This window comes from Cannabis sativa, chromosome 8 (assembly GCF_029168945.1).
Source record: "Cannabis sativa cultivar Pink pepper isolate KNU-18-1 chromosome 8, ASM2916894v1, whole genome shotgun sequence".
In the NCBI taxonomy this organism is placed as follows: Eukaryota; Viridiplantae; Streptophyta; class Magnoliopsida; order Rosales; family Cannabaceae; genus Cannabis; species Cannabis sativa.
This window is the reverse complement of record NC_083608.1, coordinates 40,275,035-40,298,590: the sequence shown is the minus strand read 5'-3', so window position 1 is coordinate 40,298,590 and position 23,556 is coordinate 40,275,035. Positions and strand designations below refer to the sequence as shown.

At 33.5% G+C, this 23,556-nt stretch overlaps 2 protein-coding genes and 1 long non-coding RNA gene across 3 annotated transcripts; 2 read left to right on the top strand and 1 right to left on the bottom strand.

Annotated features, from left to right (window-relative positions):
- Positions 1-622: 622 nt before the first annotated feature.
- On the bottom strand, positions 623-5,359 carry LOC115699180 (uncharacterized). The gene is made up of 7 exons (XM_030626449.2): positions 5,228-5,359; positions 5,070-5,134; positions 2,566-4,842; positions 2,159-2,473; positions 1,991-2,078; positions 1,107-1,891; positions 623-882 (listed from the first exon to the last, which is right to left on the bottom strand). Exons 3-6 carry the CDS (start codon positions 4,830-4,832, stop codon positions 1,109-1,111), a joined length of 3,453 nt encoding a protein of 1,150 aa, XP_030482309.2. The 5' UTR covers positions 4,833-4,842; positions 5,070-5,134; positions 5,228-5,359; the 3' UTR covers positions 623-882; positions 1,107-1,108.
- A 282-nt stretch (positions 5,360-5,641) lies between these two features.
- LOC115699182 (uncharacterized) lies at positions 5,642-7,746 on the top strand. The gene is made up of 2 exons (XR_004008303.2): positions 5,642-5,778; positions 6,868-7,746. It is a non-coding gene; the product is annotated as an uncharacterized LOC115699182 (long non-coding RNA).
- A 3,213-nt stretch (positions 7,747-10,959) lies between these two features.
- On the top strand, positions 10,960-22,420 carry LOC115701037 (cellulose synthase-like protein H1). The gene is made up of 9 exons (XM_030628720.2): positions 10,960-11,359; positions 11,476-11,833; positions 12,703-12,828; positions 12,992-13,108; positions 13,282-13,494; positions 13,613-13,727; positions 13,834-14,021; positions 21,200-21,550; positions 21,676-22,420. Exons 1-9 carry the CDS (start codon positions 11,100-11,102, stop codon positions 22,249-22,251), a joined length of 2,304 nt encoding a protein of 767 aa, XP_030484580.2. The 5' UTR covers positions 10,960-11,099; the 3' UTR covers positions 22,252-22,420.
- The last annotated feature ends 1,136 nt before the right edge of the window (positions 22,421-23,556 follow it).

Below are 23,556 nucleotides of genomic sequence, written 5' to 3'. Positions count from 1 at the left end.
CTGAACAATAGCTAGGGACTAACTGGAAATAAAAATAAAAGAATGAGGAGCTAAGAAAAAATTAAGAACAAAAATAAACCATCAATAAAGAAATTGGCACTTAGGTTATTTACACAAAAGTTTAAGTGAAAGCTAGAGTAGTAAAAATGTCATATTCCATACAGTAAAGCAGAAAATATTCTGAGAAAAAAGAAGAGTTGTGAACAAGCCATGACGGTAGTTTTTTATGAATTTTTGCAACCATTTATTGCATTGTTGCAGCTCCCTCTACACTACCTTGCCCCTAACAGTCCAAGACTACATAACGAAATAAACCGTGTGGAACATGTTTGACTGAGTTAACATATAGTTCATACATATATCTATCAGGGAATACTATTTATATTGTGAGTGTCCCTTATCTTATATTTGAGTATTATTTGTATCTGTCTCAATAGATGAACATGCAGCTGACATTCTTTTAGGAATACAGTCTCGGATATATAATATTTCTTGTAAGACAATAAGATTCACTCCATCGAAAAATGATAGTTAGTGGTCAATTTGGTCTCAAAAGAAACTTGTCAGGCTAGAATAAGGATAGTGTGATCTAACTAATTAATTAAAGCTGGCAGCAAAGATGTTTAAGAGAAACTTGTCAAGCTAAAATAAGCAAACAAAGTCTTGACTCTTGACAGATTCAAACAAAACAAAATGACACCAATAGAAATAGAACTCCAGTCATTACCAACCACATCTCTACATCCTAAAGCTGCTAGAAAAAGGAGTGACATATTAGCAATAGTGAATAAAGTTTACTGGTCCTGCTAAAGCTCAGAGGCTAGAGGTGGTGTTTTCCTTCAAGTCCATTCTCAAAATGCTCCCTCGTAGATAAAGAACCAGCTAACAATCAATGCAGTCATATAGTAAATTATAAATGTTAATACAGAAAAATCACAAACTAAACATAGAGACGAGGTAACTGCTGCTTCTAAGACAAGAGAGAGGCTTCTAATCACTACTACAGTAATCCCACCAATTGCTACAAGTTAAGCAAAGAATGAAAACACAATGGAAGAAAAAAACATTTCTAAGCTAAAGAAAAATAAAATGAAAAAAACATGTACCGTTACATGTCGTAATCACTTGAGGAGAAGCTGATGTTATCATTATCGGATTCACTACCAGTGTAATTAACCCATGGTCTTTCATCCGGGGCAAGATAGTTCTTGAACCATGCATCATCGAACATTTCAGCTGGGAGGCCAACAGCTTCTTTTCTTAAATTTGGAACAACATCATCACTGATCACTTCTGCCTCACCATATTGGTGAACAAGACTTTTCATTGCAATGTCATCAATTTGTTCATTCCATTGAAAATTACAAGAATTGAGGTCATCATCCGCATTGTCATCCTTATCAACTTCCATTTTGCTACTCGTCTCATGAACATCCCAAAACAGTCTGGGTCTCACTTTTTGGGCATACTTCAACCCGAAATTGCCATTGAGATAAATTGTTTGCTCTGCATCTTTTGCAAGTACAAACGCAGTGTCATAAGTAACTTTGACACGGATCTGAGTGATGTTGCATTTACTAGGTGTTCCAGCCTCTGGGTCTGTGTCAAACCATTTAGCTTTGAACAAAACAACTCGGTGACCAAATGAATATTTCAACTCCCACACGTTGCATAAACTACCATAGCACTCCGCAACCTTACCTTCACTTTCTGAAATAGAATACAAACCACTATTCTGAGCAATTCTATGGCTATCTTTCTCTTCAGTAAGAAATCTTACTCCTCCAACTACGCAGCCAGAGTAGGTATTTATCTCAAAATCAGGTCCAATAGCTAATGAGAAAAGCTCATCTGAGACCTTCGTTGGCTCAGTTTGACGCAACCGTTTCACCTAAATATATACATATATATATATATATATATGTTATTTATAGTATAAGCAATATTAAGAAAAATATTCAAGTCAGGAAAAGTAAAAATAGTGACTAACATGATTCGCCAACCATGCAGGAAATTCTTCATTATGCCTTTCTTCTAAGTTGACATCAGATATTGCCTTCAATTCCTTCTTATGCTCTCTGAAAACTAATTGATTAGGATCATTTTGTAGTAAAACAAAAGTTCAAGGAGGAAAAGAAGAAGCAAATATATCACTTACTTAACATAAGGCACTAACTCGTCTGATAGGAGAAGTACAAACCAGTGGGCCTGTTGCAACATTTCACGAGACAACTTCACAGATCCCTCGTGTCCAAATGGTTGAACACGTGGTTTAACATGATGTGAGAACACACGAAACGACGGAAGAGTTTGTTTAGGACCTAAATTGTCATCTTTTTCACTAGAATATGTATCAATGTCATGGCCATATATGGAGCAAAATCTAACTGCTTCATTAGCAATGTAAGCCTCTACAATCGAACCTTCAGGCTGACAATTTTTTCTCACATACTTTGTGAGTTTTTCCCAGTTTCTGTCATAGATAAGAATAAAAAAATTAATAACATATTCTTCAAGCAAATAGAAAATGGAAAAACCATTTACAGGTTATACTCAAATACAAACCTTTCAAATGGATATGTCCATCGAAAGCCAACAGGTCCAACAAGTTTTGCCTCATGTGGTAAGTGAACAGCCAAGTGAACGATGATGTCAAAGAAGGATGGAGGATAGATTTTCTCAAACTTGCATAAAATTAGCGCTATCCTCTCTTGTAGTTTGTCCAAATCTTTATCCAGTAAAGTTTTGGCACATAGCTTTTGAAAGAAATTGGAAAGCTCGGTCAGTGTAATAGTAATATCCTCGTGTATGTAATGAAGGTCAACTGCAGGAGGAAGAAGACGTTGCAAAATCACATGGCAATCATAAGCCTCCAATCCTGATATTACCTTATTTTTTATACTAACTTTTTTTGAGATGTCTATTGCATAAGCATCTGGAAGTTTAACAGACTTGAAAAATTTACAAAACGAAGTCTTTGGATCTGAACAATGAGACCTTGTCTTTGATAAAGTATAGCATGCAGGTGGTTTCAACAAACGGTTCTTGTGAAGCTTAAAGTGCAGTTCTTCCCTTATATCCAAATCAGACAAGTCCTTGCGATCTCTGTTTGTGTCCTTTGTCATTCCCTCCATGTTTAATAATGTTCCAATAATACTGTCACAGAAATTCTTTTCAACGTACATGACATCCAGGTTATGTCTTACCTTCAGTGTGGCCCAATACTCTAACTCAAAAAAAATACTTTTCTTCATCCAATTATAGAAAAATGTGTCATAACGAGATAACATTCTGTTTTCATTATTTGGATTTTTGCCAGGTGTCTTGATTGGTAAAGAGTCGAGAGTCACCAACATGTTTTCCCAATACACTGGCTCTGGCGGTAAGGCATCATCTTTAAACCAATTCGCCTTATATTGTCTATGCTTTCGCCAAGAATGACCAGGCGGCAAGTAACTACGATGACCCGAAAAACACATCTTATCCCGAATTATCAAACCATCTGTAAAACGTTGGCAAATTGGACAGGAGAAAAATCCTGTGCTCAAACTCCAGCCAGATAAACTCTCATATGTTATGAAGTCACTAATAGTCCACAATACACATGCACGAAGCTGAAATGTTTCTCCAGTTAAATGATCACGTGTTTCAACTCCATTGCTCCACAAATCTTTCAGCTCATCTATCAAAGGCCTCAAGAATACATCAATTTCTCTCCCAGGTGACTCTGGACCTGGAATTAACAATGTTGTCATGAAAAATGACTCATCCATACACTTAGTCGGTGGTAAATTGTAAGGAACGAGTGTCACAGGCCACAACTTATAAGAACTATTTGTGTTTTTGAATGGATTGAAGCCTTTAGTTGCTAGCCCCAATCTAACATTACGAGCGTCTTGTGCAAACCAAGGGTATTGCTTATCAAAGTCTTTCCATTGCTCAGTATCTGCCGGGTGTTTCATTTCACCTTCAACACTAACATGCTTTTCTTTGTGCCATCTCATATCAGTTGCATGAAGTTTTGTCATATATAACCTTTGTAACCTCGGCTTCAATGGAAGATAATATAACACCTTTTGCGGAATCTTCTTGCCTTTTCCATTTTCATATTTATATCTTGGCTCATCACATGTGGGACACTTTTCACAAGAAGCATGCTCTTTCCAGAACAATGCACAATCATACTTGCAAGCATGTATTAACTCATAACCAAAACCAAAATCCCGCAACATCTGTTTCGAATCATGGTATGAAGTAGGAAAGTTTGTTCCTTCTGGAAAAACACCCTTCAACAATTGGAGCAACATATTAAATGAGTTCTCACTCCATTTGTTTGATACCTTCAAGTGCATTAACTTTGCTAAAAAATCCAATGCCAACATCTTATTACAATCTGAAGAAAGTGAACGAGCTTTAGCAAACAAATTTGCAAAGTTGATTGCTTCAGATTCACTTCTCTCACCTTCACAAGCACCACCAAGTAACTCATCCTCAAAAATGTTGTTTGGAAACATTGGTTGACCCACATTATCTTCTAGATTGTCATCATCAAACATCACATTGAAGTCCTCAGGTGGACTAGTTGTAGTATAGTCAATTTCTTCGCCATGAAATATCCACCTTTTGTAATTAGATACAAACCCGTACCTATACAAGTGACTCTCAATGGTTTGTAAATTATAAGTACGACAATTCTTACAGCCTCCACATGGACAACGTACTTCATCAATCCTCAGTCGAGTGCTCTCTTTGGCCAGCTCAAGAAAGGATTTGACACCATCGACATATTCTTTACTCTGCCTATCTTGTAGATACATCCAATTTTTATCCATATTTTGCTTCCTATAACCAATTACTCAATATAAAAATAGACATAATACTGTAGACCGACAACATTCATCATGAAATTAATAAAACTAAAATGATAATGCTTTTTGGTCATAAATTAAGCCAATTTTTTTTGTTTGATAAAAAAAATCAACTCGTGTATATGTAACACAATGACATAATTAATTTTTGTATAGCTACACAAAGTTGCAAACAGTATAAAGAAGAACAAAACTCCCTACCTTGAAAAGCGCCAAAAAAAAAAAATCAATTTGATCAAGCAGGAAGAATCCAATCAAGCGAATACCTACACAAAATAGAAATCCAAATAGTAAGATCAAGAATCAAAACAAAGAAACCCCACTAAATAAAACAGAATGACAAGAAAAAGAAGGTGTACATTGATGGGGCTTTTGAAGCAGGAGAGCTAAGAAGTGAAAGAATAGGTTTGTCTCTAGAGTTTGAGGCTGCAAGAAAAGGAGAGGCAGCAAAAATGGAGCAGAAGAAAAGGAGATGGAATAGAATGTAAGAGATTCGGGCTGAGGCTGGGATTGGGGTAGGGCAACCCCTTTTTATTTTAAAGCTTTCTCGTCGGTTATTTAAGCACAACTGACGTTGTTGAGGTAACGCTCCACTCTACCACTCTTTATTATAATATATATAAGTGGCTTAATCTGAAAGGTTCGAGTCAGGGGATTGCTCCACGTGTCCCACCATTTATTGTCTTTCTACTTTTCATTGTACCGCATCAACCGCACCGTTGTGATCGACGGCCCAAATTTCATTGATACAGCGTTTCTGCGGTGTGACTATTACTAACTGATTGTAATTGATAAAGCTATAGGATGGGGTATGATTCATACGAGGGGTTTTTGAGAGTTGCTTAACTGATCGAAGAATCTTCAACATAGTCTTTACCCCTTTTTTATTCTATTGTGCTCTCTAAGCCAGGTTTTTCTTTATTTTCATCATTTATTTATTTGTAGTATTCTTTCTTTTCAATGTTTTTAATCTAATGTTTTTTATTATTATTATTATTGATGTCCAAATTTTTGATTTTTTTTTTTTAAAAAAATTGATTATTTGGAAGTGAAAGAGAGTTCAATATACCAGATCGAAACTTGTTATTCTGTTTGCATTTCTGACTTACGGTATAGTCTAAATTTATGTGAATTGGTTATTTGAGAAAGAAGCAATGAGTTTGAAAATTGAAATGCAGGGCTAAATGTGTGTTAAAAATTTGACATGAATTGAATTGTGCTTTTGGATGTTAAACGAATTCAACTAAAGACTTTGGCATTATATTTACTATGAATATCTTTTTTTTTTCTTCCTGAAAAGGGTACTATGAATATCTTTTACTCGATGTTTATCTACATATTGTACTTTGGAAATTCTGTTACTTTGAAGAGTATTGCTCAAATCAATACTCCTGATGCAAGTTCCCTCATGATCCAGGTATTACATATATCAATGGGTTCTAAAAGAGTTTAGAATTTTATTATACCAACATAATATTATAAATCGGTTTTTGACAATAAGATATATACATGCTTGTCATAGAGAAAGGCCTGGATATTTTAGTAATCGTTTCTCATTATCACCTCAAAAATAGAATATCATTCATATGGGAATTGCATCATGTAATTGGATCTGTTATTCTGTTTTATCCTTACATTTCTTGTAATTAAGGCTATCGAGAAAGCAATAGTCATATGTGTATTACCATGGAATGACACCAAATAACGATGGTGATGTTATAAGATTGACCCTCTCACAATTAATTGACATCATATAGAAGGAAGGGATTTCCTTTTTGTTTAAAGATCGCTTAAATTTTCTTGATAATGAATAAAGCACTCAAAAAAGATGCTGCTAAACAAACTCAGTTCTACTTTTCTGTTTTTGCCTTTTATTTATTATTTGTCTATTAAAAAAGAAAAAAAACCATATATTATTTGTAAATCATACTATATTTTCAGGAAAGTGGGAATGAGGCCTTGGCTTCCCCCACTAAACTAACTGTGTTCTCTTTTGCAGGAAAGTTGACATTAATTCGAAGTATTCTAGGTGTGGTGGAAGTCAAGAGAAGGATATTGTGGATGCCATTTGGAAGTGCTCGACAACAGTTGCAACATGGAAAGGGAGTGGGCTGTGGAAGCTACTATTGCAGTAGTTCTTTTGACTTTCTTGACTTAGTGAAGGCCTTACTCTCCCCTGCTGAATATGATTTGTTTGCGATCCTTTCTTGGCATATTTGGTTAACTAGAAATAAATGGGTTCATGGAGAGATGATTCCAAAGGCTGAAGATGTTGTTGAATGGTGCACAAAGTATGTTGCAGATTTTTAAAACTCCTCTTTGGGTTCAAACAAATTGGCCTCCTCTAATGGTACTCTGAAATGGACTTTCTCCTGCTGCTAATGAGGTAAAAATCAATGTTGACGCTGGTCTTTGCTCTTCCAACCTCTCTGGAATTGTTGCTAGAAACCATGACGGGCAGGTTTTATGGGCTCGAACTGATTATATATATCCTGTGGCCTCTTTCTCCTCTTGCGGCTGAGTTGACAGCCATTAGAGCTGGGGTTCATTTGGCCGTAGAAAAGAAGCTGCCAAAAATTTGCATTGCGCTGGATTGTCTAGCTGCGATTCAGTTGATCAACTCCAAGTTTAGAGGTTGCTAGTCCTTTTTGTTGTTTTGGACTTGGCCTTTTCTATTGTATTTGTTTGGTTGGTTTGGTGAATATCTTCCTTTCCAAAAGAAAAAATGGTACTATATTTTCTTAGTTTTCCCTTTTCTAGTTCCCTTCATGGTTCTCATCATGCGTGCCAAAACTTTTCCGTAGTCTTGAACTTGGCGTCGCACATTTTTGCAAGAGAAATAACACTAATGTGAAGGACTTATTCAGTGTTATGCAGTTAACATGCCTTCTCTCTCTAGTGATTTTTATCTATATATTATTAGCAAAGAAAAGAAGGTTTCTTTCTTTTAATGTTTTTTTAAGAAGTCATTTATGTTATCTCAAAAAAAAAAACTTAAGTATTAATTTTTCTACACTGATTTTTCGTGTAAAAATTGATTAGATCGATGGAGTAAATGAAGAAGATTGTGACCATTTTGAAACAGAGAGAAAGTATAAATCTTACAATTGCTTTTCAATTTTTACATTACATACATGACCTGTTTGGTACTCAAGATTACACTGAATTGGACTGAAAAAGATTGAATTATGCTAAAAGTAATTATGTATTTGGTTTAAAAATAGACTGAACTATTTTATTTATTTTTTTTTTTTTAAAAAAAATTAAAATGAAAATAAAAAGGAAAATTACCCCATATACTATTTTTTAATTTTTTTTTAAAATTTACGGTTTAGGTTTCTAAAGTGGTTGTAGCGCTAGTTGCAATAGGGGTTTCTATACGATTTTTTGTTTTAATTTAGGTTGCAGCGCTAGTTGCAATAGGAGTTTCTATGTAAAAATGCAACAAAAAAAAAAAAAAAACAAAAAAAAAAAAACAACAAAAAAAAACTGTTCTAAAGTGTAAAAATGAAAAAGTCCCAAATAAAAATATATAATAATAAATTGAAATAAAAATATATAATAATAAAGAAAGAAAAATGAATAATTTGTAGCAAAAAAAGAAAATAATAAAAATAATTAACTTATAAAATAAAATAATATATCATATATAATTATGTATATATCATAAATATATAATAAAATAATTTATCATATTTCTTATTTAATAAATAATTAAAATAGTAAAATAAAAATGCTTGAATAATATAAAATTATTTATGTTAAACAATAATTTAATCACTATTTTAATATAAATATTAGTTTTTTAAAATATTTATATAAATTTTCTAGTAATTTAAAAATAATATATAATTTTATAATTGTCATATTGTTTCTCTTAGAATCAATTTAAGTAACTATTGTTTATGAGCTGTTGTTCACCGGGTTCATTCCGGGGGATGGGGTTGAGCAATGGAATGCTCCAAGTGTTAATAGTATTAAGGTGAATGTTGATGCGGCTGTGTTTAATGATTCTTCTGCCTATGGAGTTGGTTTTGTGGCAAGAGATTCCAGTGGTTTCTTTATCAAAGGCGGTACAAAGTTGTTTCATGGCACAATTTCTCCGGTGGTGGCTGAAGCAATTGGAGTCCGGGAGGCATTGAGTTGGATCAAGGATCATTCATGGCTTCATGTGACTTTAGAAACGGATTGCCTTTCAGTTGTTCAAGTTGTCCATAGCTCTATGGTTATGATTTCTTTATTTGGCAAAGTTGTTAGTGATTGTAGGAATTTGTTAAGTTATTTGCGTAATATTTCTTTTCATTTTGTAAAACGATCAGCAAATGTAGTGGCTCATTCCTTTGCGAGGGCCTCTATATCTCACCATGATCGCCTGTTCAACTTGGACACTGTTCCAATTGAGTTGTTGCCTAGTTTGGTAACGGAGATTTTCGTTTAATAAAATGACTTTCATTTTCAAAAAAAAAAAAAAAGTAACTATTGTTTAATTAATAATATTTTAATTTTGAAAGCTTATGTATGATAATTTAAAATTATACATTTTTACTAATTTTCATGAATAAATTTTTGATAAGAAAAATTATAAATAAATGTTTAATAATTCTTTCATTTAAATTCTTATTAAATTTAAAATATATTAATAAAATTAAAATTAAATAAATGATAAAAAAAAATCTCCTCTACATGAGATTATGATGGGATAAATAATCTCAGATAGATGAGATTAGCTGGATTAGTTACCCATACTTCCAACATGTCTAAACACTGGACTGGACAAATTAGCATGTCTAATCCAGTTCAGTCTTGCGTACCAAACGGGCCCACATAGTATTATAGATTTATTTTGATGGCGATGGTAAGCTTTGGAATGTCAAAATATATTGATATGTATCAAAAATAAATTTCAATTACACTAATAATAAATTTAATATAAATTTGCATGCACTAGTTTTAACCCATTTTATTATTATAAATAATCGATTTAACCAATAAGTTACATTATTTGTCTAAATGACATAATGTTATTCTCATAGTAGATATATGTATATAGTTTCAATGTAAAAGTGATTGTTGGGAAGATGTACATACCTTGTCTCTCTCTTGCACAATTATATCTGTTTTATGTTCAAAATATCTATTGCCGACAAACTATCAACAAATAGTACAGAGTCCTAAAATCTTAATCGAATCCCTAGATTTTCTAATAAGTAAAAAGAAAAACAATATAGCACTAATCAAAAGCCTTATATATTCCAAGTTTATAGAAAAATAATATAGCACAGAGGTCATAACATCTTAATTAACAAAACACAATTCTTATAAACACCAAACACCCGAATTATATAATGCCAAATAAATATGGACTAACCCTACAACCTCTAGAAAAATTAAAGCATAAATGAAGATGAGAAGTTTTTTTTAAAAAAGGCTAACTTGATTAACTCTCAAGTGCTTCTTAATTTGGAATCTCTAACCCTCCAAGCTTTCTCTACACCATCGATTGAGAAGAAGAAGATGAGAAGAGGATAGCATTCGGTGAAGTGAAAAGAAGAAGATGAAGAAATGAAGAAAATGAGTAGTTAAAAAAGTAATAACTGAAATAACTATCACATCAATATTTATTATTATTTTTAAAAAGCTAATCGATTAATGGGTATTTTTTTAACCAAATACCCCTACTGCTTATGTGTACAATATTTTATTGAATCTCAACCCTTAAATCAATTACACACAAGATTGAACGATCCACATTGAATGCGGAACCGTCCATCAGGTGAAACAACATCGATCCTTCTCCCGCTACAAAAAATCTCACTTTTAGTCACAACAAAACTTGTGACTAAAAGTAAAAAAATTGTGACTAATTATAAATAATAATTCCTATATTGTGACTAAATGTATTAGTCACAAAAATGTGCTTTTAGTTTGGTCACAATACTTATTGTGACTAAAATTAAATTAGTGACAACTTGTATATAAATACTATATTTTAGTCACAAGTAATTATATATTTTTCGTTGTGACTAAATGTTAAATATAGTAATAAAAAAATTATGTTGTGAATAAAAAATTGTTATTAAAAATAGCTTTTCTTTTGTAGTATATATAGACAGAGAATCCTAGCTCTTATATATGATAACCATGTATATCATGACCTTCAACTACTCACAATACATCTAACGGATCTGATCTTAAAGTAAAAATAAAAAGGAAGTTTAGGTGGTGGGTATTATGGATATCGGAAGCTCTAGTCATCCTTTATGTGAAAAAGTTTCAAGTAAGAATTTTGTGAAGAACTTGTTCCATATCATAATCTTCTTCCTCCTCCTATCTCTTCCTACTTATCGAATCGTCTCTTACCAAAATCATGATACCTTTTGGCACCTGGCTTTACTATGCGAGCTGTGGTTTACCTTCTATTGGGTCCTCATCATCAGCACCAAATGGAATCCTGTACACTACAAAACCTATCCTGAACGACTCTTACAATGGTAAAACCACATTAATTTACTACCTCATTCTTTTTGATCTTGTTCTATAATTATGTTGTTAATTAATAAAAAAAGTAGAATTTATAAATTAATGTTATGTTATGTTATGTCATTAGGAGGGGTGAGCTACCTTCGGTGGACATGTTTGTGACAACGGCGGATGCAGTGTTAGAACCGGCTATTATGACCATAAACACAGTCCTATCTTTGTTAGCAGTGGATTATCCAACTCACAAGCTAGCTTGCTACGTGTCAGATGATGGATGCTCTCCTATTATACTTTACTCTCTCATTGAAGCATCCAAGTTTGCTAAGCTTTGGGTTCCATTTTGTAAAAAGCACAATGTTCAAGTTAGAGCACCTTTTAGATACTTCTACAGCAGTGATGATGATGATACTTCCTCCTCATCTGATCATCATAGTACTAATAAAAAGTACTTAAGGGATTTTCAACAAGAATGGATACGTATGAAGGTATAATAGACCACATCTTTGATTTTATTATGTGCAAATAGAATTTGTGCACTTATTTTGATTCAAACAAAAGATTTATTTTTCTCTCACATATATCTTTTAAAATTCTTCAATTCTGAACAAAGCAAAAGAACAAAATTATTTCTAATGTTTACGATATTAGAAATGTTAAAGGGCATTAGTGTGCATTAGTACTGTTTAGCACCCTACTATATGTCAATGTGGCTATTGGTCCAATTAAATATCGAGTCCCATATAATTTAATATAATAGCTTTTAGGGAATATTACTAACCAATCGCAATATAACATGTCGAGAAAGTGCTAGGTGGTGCCTATAAGTTGAATCATTTATATTTATATGTATCTATATAATTCTGATTCACATATAGTTTACTTATAAATTGAAGAGTGAGGTCACCTGATAGAATAAAGTAAAAAAAAACTCTTCTCTCCGAAAAGATGCCATTTGGGTTATTTATTTATTTTATATCAGAAAGGACAATTTAGCTAATAAAATCAAATAATTATTCTCACCTCTTTACAAATCAGTTTTGAGTATATTTATTCATATTCGAGGAAAACTTTTTCTTGTTTTTTTGCTGATTTTTTATTTTTTTTCCCGAATCTTCTTAATGTCAATTTGTTAATTATTGTACTTTCAACAATTAATGAAGAAGGTTTAAATTTAGATATATATTAATAGAGAAATCCACAATACAGTCACACAACTTGTGAAAGAAAACGACAAGGAAAATAAATGAAAAAATAAAGAAGGTTGGTATAGGTATTTACTTTCATTGTGCTCCATTTTCTTTTCTTTCTTCTGAAAGTGATATATTGTGCCTTTGTCTCCATTTGTTTGTTTCAGGATGAGTATGAGCAGCTAAGCTGCAAAATTGAGAATGCACTGAAAATGTCAGTTCCAAGTGGTCTTAGCGGTGATTTTGAAATGTTTGTCAACACGCAACGAAATAATCATCCAACTATAATCAAGGTTTAATTTGTATTATTAGTAAAATTAATTTTATTCGAATGGATTTTATATTCCTTAATTAATTTTAGATAATATGTGTTATGTTTGTGTGTAATTTATGTGTGAACAACATATTATAATAAGATTATTAAAGGCATAAATTTACCATAACATTATTTTAAAGGTAATATGGGAGAATAAAAAAGGTGTTACAGATGAATTGCCACATTTAGTTTATATTTCAAGAGAGAAGCGGCCAAAGCATACACATCATTACAAAGCTGGCGCAATGAATGTTTTGGTACGTAATCTTTAATTTTTGTTGGTTTTTTTTTTCTTTCTTTATTGTATAATATTTTGTAATTACAAATTTTAATGTTAATATGTTCAATTGAATAAATATATATTGAAGCTCACTAACATTATTATGAGCATTAATAATATATATATATATATATATATATATATGCACAGACCAGAGTTTCAGGATTGATGACAAATGCTCCATATATGTTGAACGTTGATTGTGACATGTTTGTGAACGACCCAAATGTTGTTTTGAGAGCAATGTGCTTGCTATCAGGTCCCAAACCTCTAAACGACATCGCATTTGTTCAATTTCCACAAGTTTTCTATGATAGACTTAAGGATGATCCTTTTGGAAATCAAATGATCGTTATATTTGAGGTGTGAGCATAATTAATTAATAATTTAAACCATATATATGTTTTAATTAATACATTTTTAGATATATTTGATTAATAATTGTACTAATTAATTAAGTGAATTATCCTATTATCTATAGTACATGGCCAAGGGAATAGCAGGACTTCAAGGACCATGTTACAGTGGAACCGGATGTTTCCATAGCCGAAAAATCATATATGGTTTATCACCAGAAGACACCAAAAATATTAATTGTATATATTATTCTTTTTATCTTCATTTTTATTAGATCGATAATCGATATGATAAATAATAATAATTAACACGATATAAAATTTTATTTGTCTCCTGAAAAATAAGGCGAACAAGATGAGGGGTTGCTTATAAAACAATTTGGAAAGTCGAAGGAGTTTGCCGGAGCAGCAACCAATGCCTTGAAAGGAAATTATATCACAGCTTCTGAAATAAGGCTTCAAACAATATCTGTGGAGACTGCATATCATGTTGCAAGCTGCATCTACGAAAGTGGCACTAGCTGGGGTACAAAGGTAATTAAGTTCATGCACTAAAATATTACACTCTTAATTTATTTTAACCAATACATTTAACTTTGGACGGGATCAACCATTTTAAAAGGTCATACCATCGGTGTCTATATATAATGATTTAATGTTTTGGTGCATATATACTTATAGTGGTTATATGTATAATATGTACCAATGTGGTGCACAATTTTGATTTTTCTACTTGTCATGTCAAAATAATATCGCATCACTCACTTCAAAGTTTTAACAAGTTTGTTGCTGCTAAATATAAAATGGAAGGCTGTTAGGAGACTTGTATCTCCTTGACATTGTTGCAGAAAGAAGAGAAGCATAACCAAAGGAAGTAAAAGAAACAGAGCAACAAAGAACAGAGAGAGAAAAGATAGAGAAAAGATGAAGAAGACAAAGAAGTGTCTTATTGATTATACTGGGAATCAAGTACAGAATATATACACATGATACAAAGCATGGAAGAGAGTTAGTTAAGATCAAACAGAAATAACAGAATGTGACAGCTAATCAAACTAACTCTAACAACCATAACCGATTCCCTTAACACCTCCCCTCAAACTCAGAGTTGGAGCTATCGACAATGGTGAGTTTGGACCGAAATTGAGGGAAGTGTTGACTTGAAATTGCCTTGGTGAAACCATCTGCAAGCTGATCAATAGCAGGAACATGTTTGACAGCAACTTTGTGTTGCTGAACTTTTTCTCGCACGAAGTACAAGTCCAACTCAATGTGTTTTGTACGAGCATGAAGAACCGGGTTCGCAGTGAGCAGGACTGTACTGAGATTATCGCACCAAACAACTGGAGGTTGGGGCAGCTCAATGTGTAATTCGAAGAACAAGGATTGAAGCCAAGCTAACTCAGCCACAACATTGGCAAGGCTTCGATATTCAGCCTCCGTACTTGAGCGAGAAATTGTATGTTGTTTCTGCGATTTCCAGGCAATTAAATTTGACCCAAAAAATATGGCAAAGCCAGATGTGGATCTACGATCATCAATGTCAGTGGCCCAATCCGCATCACAGAAGGCCTTGACTTCAAAACTTGGAGACTTTTGCATGTGTAAGCCATAGTGTATTGTTCCAGCAACATATCGTAGGATGCGCTTGACAGCAAGCCAATGAGATTGAAGAGGCTTTTGCATGAATTGACATACCTTATTGACACTATATGATAGCTCAGGTCTTGTTATTGTAAGGTATTGTAAAGCCCCCACAATCGATCTGTACATTTGAGGATTATCAAAGACTTCACTGCCATATGCTGAGATCTTCTGGCCACTGATCATGGGAGTGTGAATAGGCTTTGCATCCTGCATCTGGGCACGAGACAGTAAGTCTCTTGCATACTTACTTTGACACAGCAGTAGACCATTGGTTGTGGATAACACTTCGATACCAAGAAAGTATTTTAGTGTACCAAGGTCTTTGAGGGAGAAGTTTTGATGCAGGGACTGAATTAGAGAGGACACAGCTTGAGAATCACTGCCTGTTATCAATATATCGTCGACATATACCAAAACCATTGTAACAGAGGTTGTGGTATGATGGATGAACAATGAGTGATCAGACTTGGATGAGACAAAACCGAAGGAGATGAGGCAGTTATGTAGTTTGTCAAACCATGCCCTGGGTGCCTGTTTTAAACCATAGAGAGCTTTGTGCAACTTGCAAACAAGGTGAGGTTGTGTTGGATCTTCAAAGCCAGGTGGCTGTGTCATATATACTTCTTCAGTCAAATCCCCATTTAAAAAGGCATTATTGACATCTAGTTGCCTTATTTGCCATCCCTTGGATATTGCTAGAGTGAGAACAACTCGGATTGTTACAGGTTTAATAACTGGACTAAAGGTCTCAGTGTAGTCAAAACCAGGTTGTTGGTGAAAACCTTTTGCGACTAACCTGGCTTTGTACCTGTTAAGAGAGCCATCACTGTTTTCTTTAATGCGAAGCACCCATTTGCATCCAATAGGTTCTCTTCCAGCAGGCAATGGAACCAAAGTATATGTTTTGTTTCTCACAAGAGCAAGAATCTCATCTGACATGGCTTGTCTCCATTTCTCATACTGGAGGGCAGTTTTGAAGGTGGTTGGTATTTTTTCTGAGAGATAAATCTTTGGTTTGTGAATACCAGCTTTGGCTCTTGTGGTCATGGGGTGAGAATTGGTGGTTGGAACAGGGTCAGAATTTGATACACTTGGTGGAGTAGTGATGGGAATAGCCGGGATGGTAGTATCTATAGTAGCAGGTGTTGGATTGGAGTTGAGAGAAGAATTTGAGTGAGTTACTATAGTAGCAGGTGGATGATGGGACACGTGTGGAGGAATGGGATACACAGAAGTAGATGACTCACCTGGTTCATTCCTTAAAGGATAAGAGTGAGTGGATATAGGCCTATGACTTGTATCAGTGGATGAGTTAGATGAAATGGGAATTAGTGCAGAGGGCAGATAACTTATTGGTTCATCTGACTCTACAGACTTGGAATTTGCATGAGGAAAAACTAACTCATCAAATATAACATCTCTAGAGATGTAGACACGGCCATTGGAGTCTAAACACTTATATCCTTTATGGTTTATGCTATAACCAAGAAAAGTGCATGGTGAGGATCTAAACTGCATTTTATGTTTGTTGTAGGGTCTTATATTGGGAAAGCATTGGCATCCAAATGTTTTGAAGGTTGTATAGTCAGGTGTAATGTTGAACAACACTTCTATTGGGGATTTATTACCAAGAATTGGTGTAGGAAGCCTATTGTGGATGTAGACAGCGGTGCGAAAAGCTTCATCCCAAAATTTTAATGGCATAGAGGCTTGAGCAAGTAAGGTGAGGCCGTTCTCAACGATATGTCTATGCTTTCGTTCGGCCAAGCCATTTTGCTCGTGGGTTGTGGGACAAGGATGCCTATGAACTATGCCACATTGGTTTAGGTATGGTGTAAAGGACCGGTATTCCCCCCCCCCAGTCACTCTGCAAGACTTGTATTTTGGTGCCTAACTGAAGTTCAGCTTCAGCTTTGAACAGCTGAAAAGTCTTTAGTGCATCAGACTTGTTTTTGAGTAAATAAAGCCAAGTGAACCTAGTGTAGGCATCTAGAAAATGGATATAATACTTGTATCCATTGAGAGATGTAGTGTGGGAAGGACCCCATAGATCTGTAACTACAAGTTGCAGAGGTTTATTGTATTCTGTCATGGAAAATTTTGGAAAGGGGAGTTTGTGAATCTTACCAAGACAGCAAGCAGAGCAAATAGAGAATTGTTCTTTATTATTGACAGAAATATTACAAGAGTGAAGAACTTGTCTAACAACTTTTTCACTAGGATGACCTAGCCTATTGTGCCATAAAGAGTACAATGAAGTGCTAGGATTATTACAATTAGAACATTCAGAACTCAGGACATTGGCTTGAAAAGAACAACACTGATTGCTGTCTGGTTGATCAGGAACAGAAGTTGTGTTTGAAGTGGGAGGGGGCTGGAGCTGAATATGGTCAAAAGAATACAGGCCATTCCTGTGAACACCAGTCAGGAGAGTGGTTCGAGTTACCTGGTCCTTAACAAGACAGAAATCAGGGTGAAATTCAAAGAACACTTTGTTATCCTTAGCAAACTTGGATACACTAAGCAGATTTTTGGTGATTTTTGGGACATGAAGCAAGTTGTTAAGGACTAAAGAGTGATTAGAACTAGTAAGAATTGAAGAATTACCAATATGAGAGATGGACAAACCTGTGCCGTCGCCCACAAAGAGATTCTCTTGGCCATTGTAATCAGCTCTATGCATCAGATTTTGCACATCAGGAGTGCAATGATTTGTTGCACCAGAATCTGGGTACCAGTTTGGATCTGTAGGTGCAACAGCTGAATTTTGAGCCAAGTTAGCCTGAGGTTGTTGTTGAATATTGGTATTAGCACCTGTGAAACTTTTATCAAATCGATAAAAGCAGTCTATCGCACTGTGGCCAAGTCGGTGACAGAGCTGACATTGAATCCTAGAAGGTGGAGGGGGAAACCTGGTTCCTCTGCCCATAAAAGCTCCTCCACGAGAGTTAGAACCTTGCTGATATGATGAAAAACCAGTTCCCCTGGGAGTTCCAGCAGTATATCCACTTCTAGGAGAATTAAAAAATGGCTGTGAGAAGCTTCGATTTGGCACAGGAGGCTTCATATTTCGATTGAACTGAGCATAATAGGCTTCAAGACTCGGTTCTTGTTCAAGAGAGAATTCAACATCAGTCTTGACAAGATTGGCACTCATTTCTTGTTCAGGATCAATTTTCTCAATTCTTGATTCAGACGATAGAAGCAAAGCTTCGATTTCTGCGACAGTATATCCCTCTATTCTAGTGTTGGAGGAAATTATGAATGTGTCATATTCACTGGGAAGACCTTTGAAGATTGCAGATATATGATCACGATCATTGAGTTTCTCTCCTACACTGGCAAGAAGATCGACAGTTTGTTTGACTTTCAGCAGATACTCATTCAGCGACATCGATCCTTTGCGAAGATTTTGAAGCTTCGTTCGAAACTCCAGTATCTTTGATGAGACTCGCAGAGCAAAATACTTCTCCAAGGCGCTCCAGATCTGACGAGCGGAGTTGCATCCGACCATCCGAGTTAAGAGACTTTCAGTCATTGACGACAGAAGCCATGAGACTAGGAGTTGATCTTGCACCTCCCAGTCAGTGAAGGCAGGATTGTAGTTGCCATTGGCTTTGTCTGTATCATTCAAGAACTGTGGAGGAGGAGCTGAATCTTGAATGAATTTCGTCAATCGATTTCCTCGTATGGCTGCCAAGACCTGTTGTTTCCAAAGAAGGAAGTTATGATCGTTAAGTTTAATGGAAATCGAGTGATTAAAATGAACAGGAGCGTTCTCATCTGATGCTCTGTTTTGATTTCGGTTTGAGGCATTGATCGGATTTCCACCATTTACATTCGATCCAGGACCAGAGGTTGCCATATTCGCCATTAATGGTGGAAACTCTAGCTCTGATACCATGTTAGGAGACTTGTATCTCCTTGACATTGTTGCAGAAAGAAGAGAAGCATAACCAAAGGAAGTAAAAGAAACAGAGCAACAAAGAACAGAGAGAGAAAAGATAGAGAAAAGATGAAGAAGACAAAGAAGTGTCTTATTGATTATACTGGGAATCAAGTACAGAATATATACACATGATACAAAGCATGGAAGAGAGTTAGTTAAGATCAAACAGAAATAACAGAATGTGACAGCTAATCAAACTAACTCTAACAACCATAACCGATTCCCTTAACAAAGGCCATTGGCCAAGATGATGAGAGAAATGGGTGAGATATATGGATACATATGAATGAAGGGACATCATCCGGAAAAAAAATCACCTCTCCCCAATTTTCCTATCCAACTCCTTTTAGATATAAATCATCACTAATTTAGTTTTAGTCCTAATAAATATTATCACTAAAAACACATTTAAGTTTCGTTAAGTATGCTATATTACATTGTATTGTATTGTATAATATTATATTGAATTGTATTTGATACAATATTTTTGTATAAAACTATATGTAGTATTCACTTTTATGAATACTTAAATATATAATATCTTAGTATAAATTAAAATTTAACATAGTATTATATAAAAATATGATATATAATCTAATTCAATATAATACGATACAATACAATACGATTTAATACAACGTAACAAATAAGCCCTTAGTCACAACAAATAATTATTTTTGTGACTAATATTTTTAGCAACGTACTTTTTAGTCACAACATAGAAATATATAATGAATTATAATTAGTTATAATTTTCACTTTTAATCACAAGTTTTGTTTTGACTAAAAGTAAAAAAATTTATAATGCGTACAAAATTTATCTTAAGAAATATATTTTTAATATTTATTCATAAAATTATATGTTTTATTTTATTTAGAAAATAAACTAGTTTATATTTATTTCAATATCATTAATTATTATTAAAAAGACAAATATTATATATATTTGTCCCCTGAACCTTCGATACTATGTGATCTTGCTCTCTAAAATATATTACTTGTTAAAAATTCTCCCTAAAATGTAACAGTTACATGATTATGTCATTTCTGTTAAATTTTAAAGTTATAATGATCTATTAATTCTGAAAAAATTAATAAAATTATTAAAACACTTGAGAAAAATATTAAATTAATTAGAAAATATTAAGTTTACTTAGAAAATCTAAATTATTCCTAAAAAAAAATATTTTTAAATTTTATTTTATTTATAAACACGTACCTTAAAAAATTAAAGTAAAATTATTAAAAATCTAATAAATAATTCAAACAAACTAAGCTTTTTTTAGAAAAAATAATTAAGCTTATTTATATTTATAAAGTCATATCTTAAAAAATAAATAAAAATATAAAATTATTTTAAAAATAAGTAATAAATTAAACTAAAAAAAATATTATGTTTACTTAAACAAATTAAAAATTTTGGAGCAAAAAAAAAAAAAAAAAACTTAAACTTATTCTCCTAAAATTTAGTTTTTACAAAATTAAATTTTTAAAATATATTTTTTTATATCTAAATAGATTTTTCATAAAAAAAAAAAAATTAAATTGCTTAATTAGTTTTAAAATTTTAATTTCCTTTTTAATTTTTTTAATTGTTCAAATGATTTTTTTAACATCTAAATTAATTTTTGAAGATTTATTGAAAAAAAATATTGAATCTTTCTCATTTTTAGTTTTAGGGTGTACGATTTGATAGTTTTTAAAATTGAGGGAGCAAAGTTGTTAATTTACAAAGACACATTAACATTTAAACGGAATAATACGATGGAACCTACAAAAAAGGTTACATATGTTTGAAAAAGTTAATAAATGAAGTAGAAAAAATCAAAATGGGTGGCAATTATTAATTGAGCATTGCTATTAGGTACTAGTGGTACTTAGTACTTTCTAGACATGTCGAGTTGCGATTGGCTGGCGATACTCTCTAAAAACTATTATATTAAATTATATGGTACCAAATACTTAATTGAATTAATAATAGTAATATTGACACATAAGAGACTTGTGCCTTTATCCATTTCTCTTATTAATTTGAGGGACAGGTTTGTATAAAAAAATTGGCGACAGTTGACGTTTTTCCTATCTTATGTAGTCTGTTTATTATGATTTGGTGCAGGTTGGGTGGATGTATGGGTCAACGACAGAAGATATGAATACTGGGCTTTGTATCCATAAGAAAGGTTGGAGATCTGCTTTTTGTGTACCAGATCCACCAGCTTTTCTTGGATGCACACCTACTAATGGGCCTGGTTCTATGATCCAACAGAAAAGATGGGCCACAGGCCTTCTAGAAATACTAGTAGGGAGAAACTGCCCCATTTTCTTCACTATATTCGACAAACTTCAATTCAGACAATGCTTGGCCTATCTTTGGGTTCTCCTTTGGGGGTTCTGCTCCATTCCTGAGCTTTGCTATTCTCTTCTACTAGCCTATTCTATTATTACCAACTCCCAGTTATATCCTCAGGTAACCACAATGCTCTTTCATATTTCAAGTTATAATTATAACAAGCTAAATCTATTAAGACATGTTACAATTATAGATATTTGTTCTATTTATTACTAGTTCTGAATGTGTGAAATTAAATGTAGAGCCAAGAACCAACGTTCATCATTCCAATATCGATATTTGTGGTGTACAATCTATACACAATATCAGAGTACATTGCCACTGGACAATCAATCAAAGCGTGGTGGAACAATCAGAAAATGACAAGAATAATCTCAATGGGCCCTTGGATTTTGGGAGTAATTGGTGTGATACTAAAGCTTATAGGAATTTCAGAGACAGTATTTGAAGTGACCAAAAAAGACCAATCAACTTCAGGTACTATTAGTGATCATGATGATCATATAAATGCTGGGGTTGGTACATTCACCTTTGACGAGTCACCAGTCTTTGTGCCGGTCACAACCTTATTATTGGTCCAACTCATAGCGTTGGCTATGGCATTTCTAAGGTTGAAACCGCCAGTTCGCAGTGGTGCAGGTCACGGCTCAGGGGCTTTGGAGGTCTTTTGTAGTTTGTGGTTGGTATTGTGCTTGTGGAATATCTTGAAAGGGTTATTTGGGAAAGGAAAGTATGGCATTCCCTTCTCCACCATTTTTAAGTCTGCAGCTTTGGCATTGCTTTTTGTAGCCTTCTGTAATAGAAGGAACAACATTTAGATTGTTGGTTTAATTCAATCACCTTCCTTACTTATATGTGTGCTGTCTATTCCTAAAAGATGTTATCTATAATATTCATGGTTAATTTTATATAAAGACTGAGAAATAATTCATTTGTAGAAGAATAATTTGTGTATGAATAATATTATTTCAGAATTTCCCGATATAATTATACATTGATTCAAGGATTGCAACTATAATTTGGAGTGGAAATGAGTGAAATTTTTATAATGTTTATAATGGGTCAAACCAGAGGTGAATAGCATTAAGATAAATGTAGATGCAGCAATTTTTGAAGAGCAAAATCGTTTTGGTGTGGCGTGGGTAATTCGGGATCATAATGGTTTTCTATTGAATGCTCTAACAAAGCTTTTTATTGGATCAGCTCATCCGACGGTTGTTGAGGCGATAAGCTTTCGTGAAGCATTGAGTTGGCTAAAAAAACATCCAGTGCATACGGCCATTATTGAAACCGACTGTTTGTTGGTGGTTCAAGCCTTGAGAAGTACTATTCATGCAAGTTCTTTATTTGGTGAAATTATTTCTGATTGTAAGATTTTACTTACTCAAGTTAGTAACGTTTCTTTTAATTTTGTGAAACGGTCAGCTAATATAGTCGCTTATGAGTTTGCTAGAGCTTCTATGTTACATCCTGGTCGTGTTTTCAGTATGGGAAATATCCCAACTGAGTTGCTTCCTAGTGTGGTTGCTGAATTTGAAGGATAAATAAAGTTGAATTTCCTTTCAAAAAAAAAATAAATAAATAATAATTAAGTGTGACAAAATAATATTTTTGTCAAAAAGTAACACATAAGAGGTTACATCATAGATGAATGGTAAATTATTGAGAAATGATGATCGCAAACTTGTGTAACTGAGCATTCCATTATCACTTTTAAATTAGTAAAAGGTATTACTAATTTTGTTTGAATGTGAATGAATGATAATTATTAAAAATATAACTATTGTAGACTTGATTTTTTTATTTATAAGGTGTATAATTGATCCGGAATCTAGTGAGAGTAGTTTGGAAAATTTTGAAGAAAAAATAACAAAAGTTGAAAAATATACGTAACCAATTTTTTGAATGTTTGAGATGTTTCTAACAGCTAAAAAACCCCTAAATAACCTAATTAATTTCATGAATGCCCAGTTTATGATTCGTAATAGTCAAGGGCTTTATGATGGTCATTCATGTTCAAATAGGAGTGAATTCTCTATAAATAGTGACCACTTGTTCACTTGTGAGACACTTGTTGAAATCACTTGTTTGGTTAGAACCTTGTGATGATATGCTCATTTATA

Coding starts and splice junctions, on each gene's coding strand:
- LOC115699180 (XM_030626449.2), bottom strand. CDS start 4,832: ATGGATAAAAATTGGATGTATCTACAAGATAGGCAGAGTAAAGAATAT. Junction 2,474..2,565: donor TGGACATATCCATTTGAAAG/GTTTGTATTTGA, acceptor TATCTATGACAG/AAACTGGGAAAAACTCACAA. Junction 2,079..2,158: donor GAGTTAGTGCCTTATGTTAA/GTAAGTGATATA, acceptor ATTAGTTTTCAG/AGAGCATAAGAAGGAATTGA.
- LOC115701037 (XM_030628720.2), top strand. CDS start 11,100: ATGGATATCGGAAGCTCTAGTCATCCTTTATGTGAAAAAGTTTCAAGT. Junction 12,829..12,991: donor ATCATCCAACTATAATCAAG/GTTTAATTTGTA, acceptor ATTATTTTAAAG/GTAATATGGGAGAATAAAAA. Junction 13,728..13,833: donor AGACACCAAAAATATTAATT/GTATATATTATT, acceptor CTGAAAAATAAG/GCGAACAAGATGAGGGGTTG.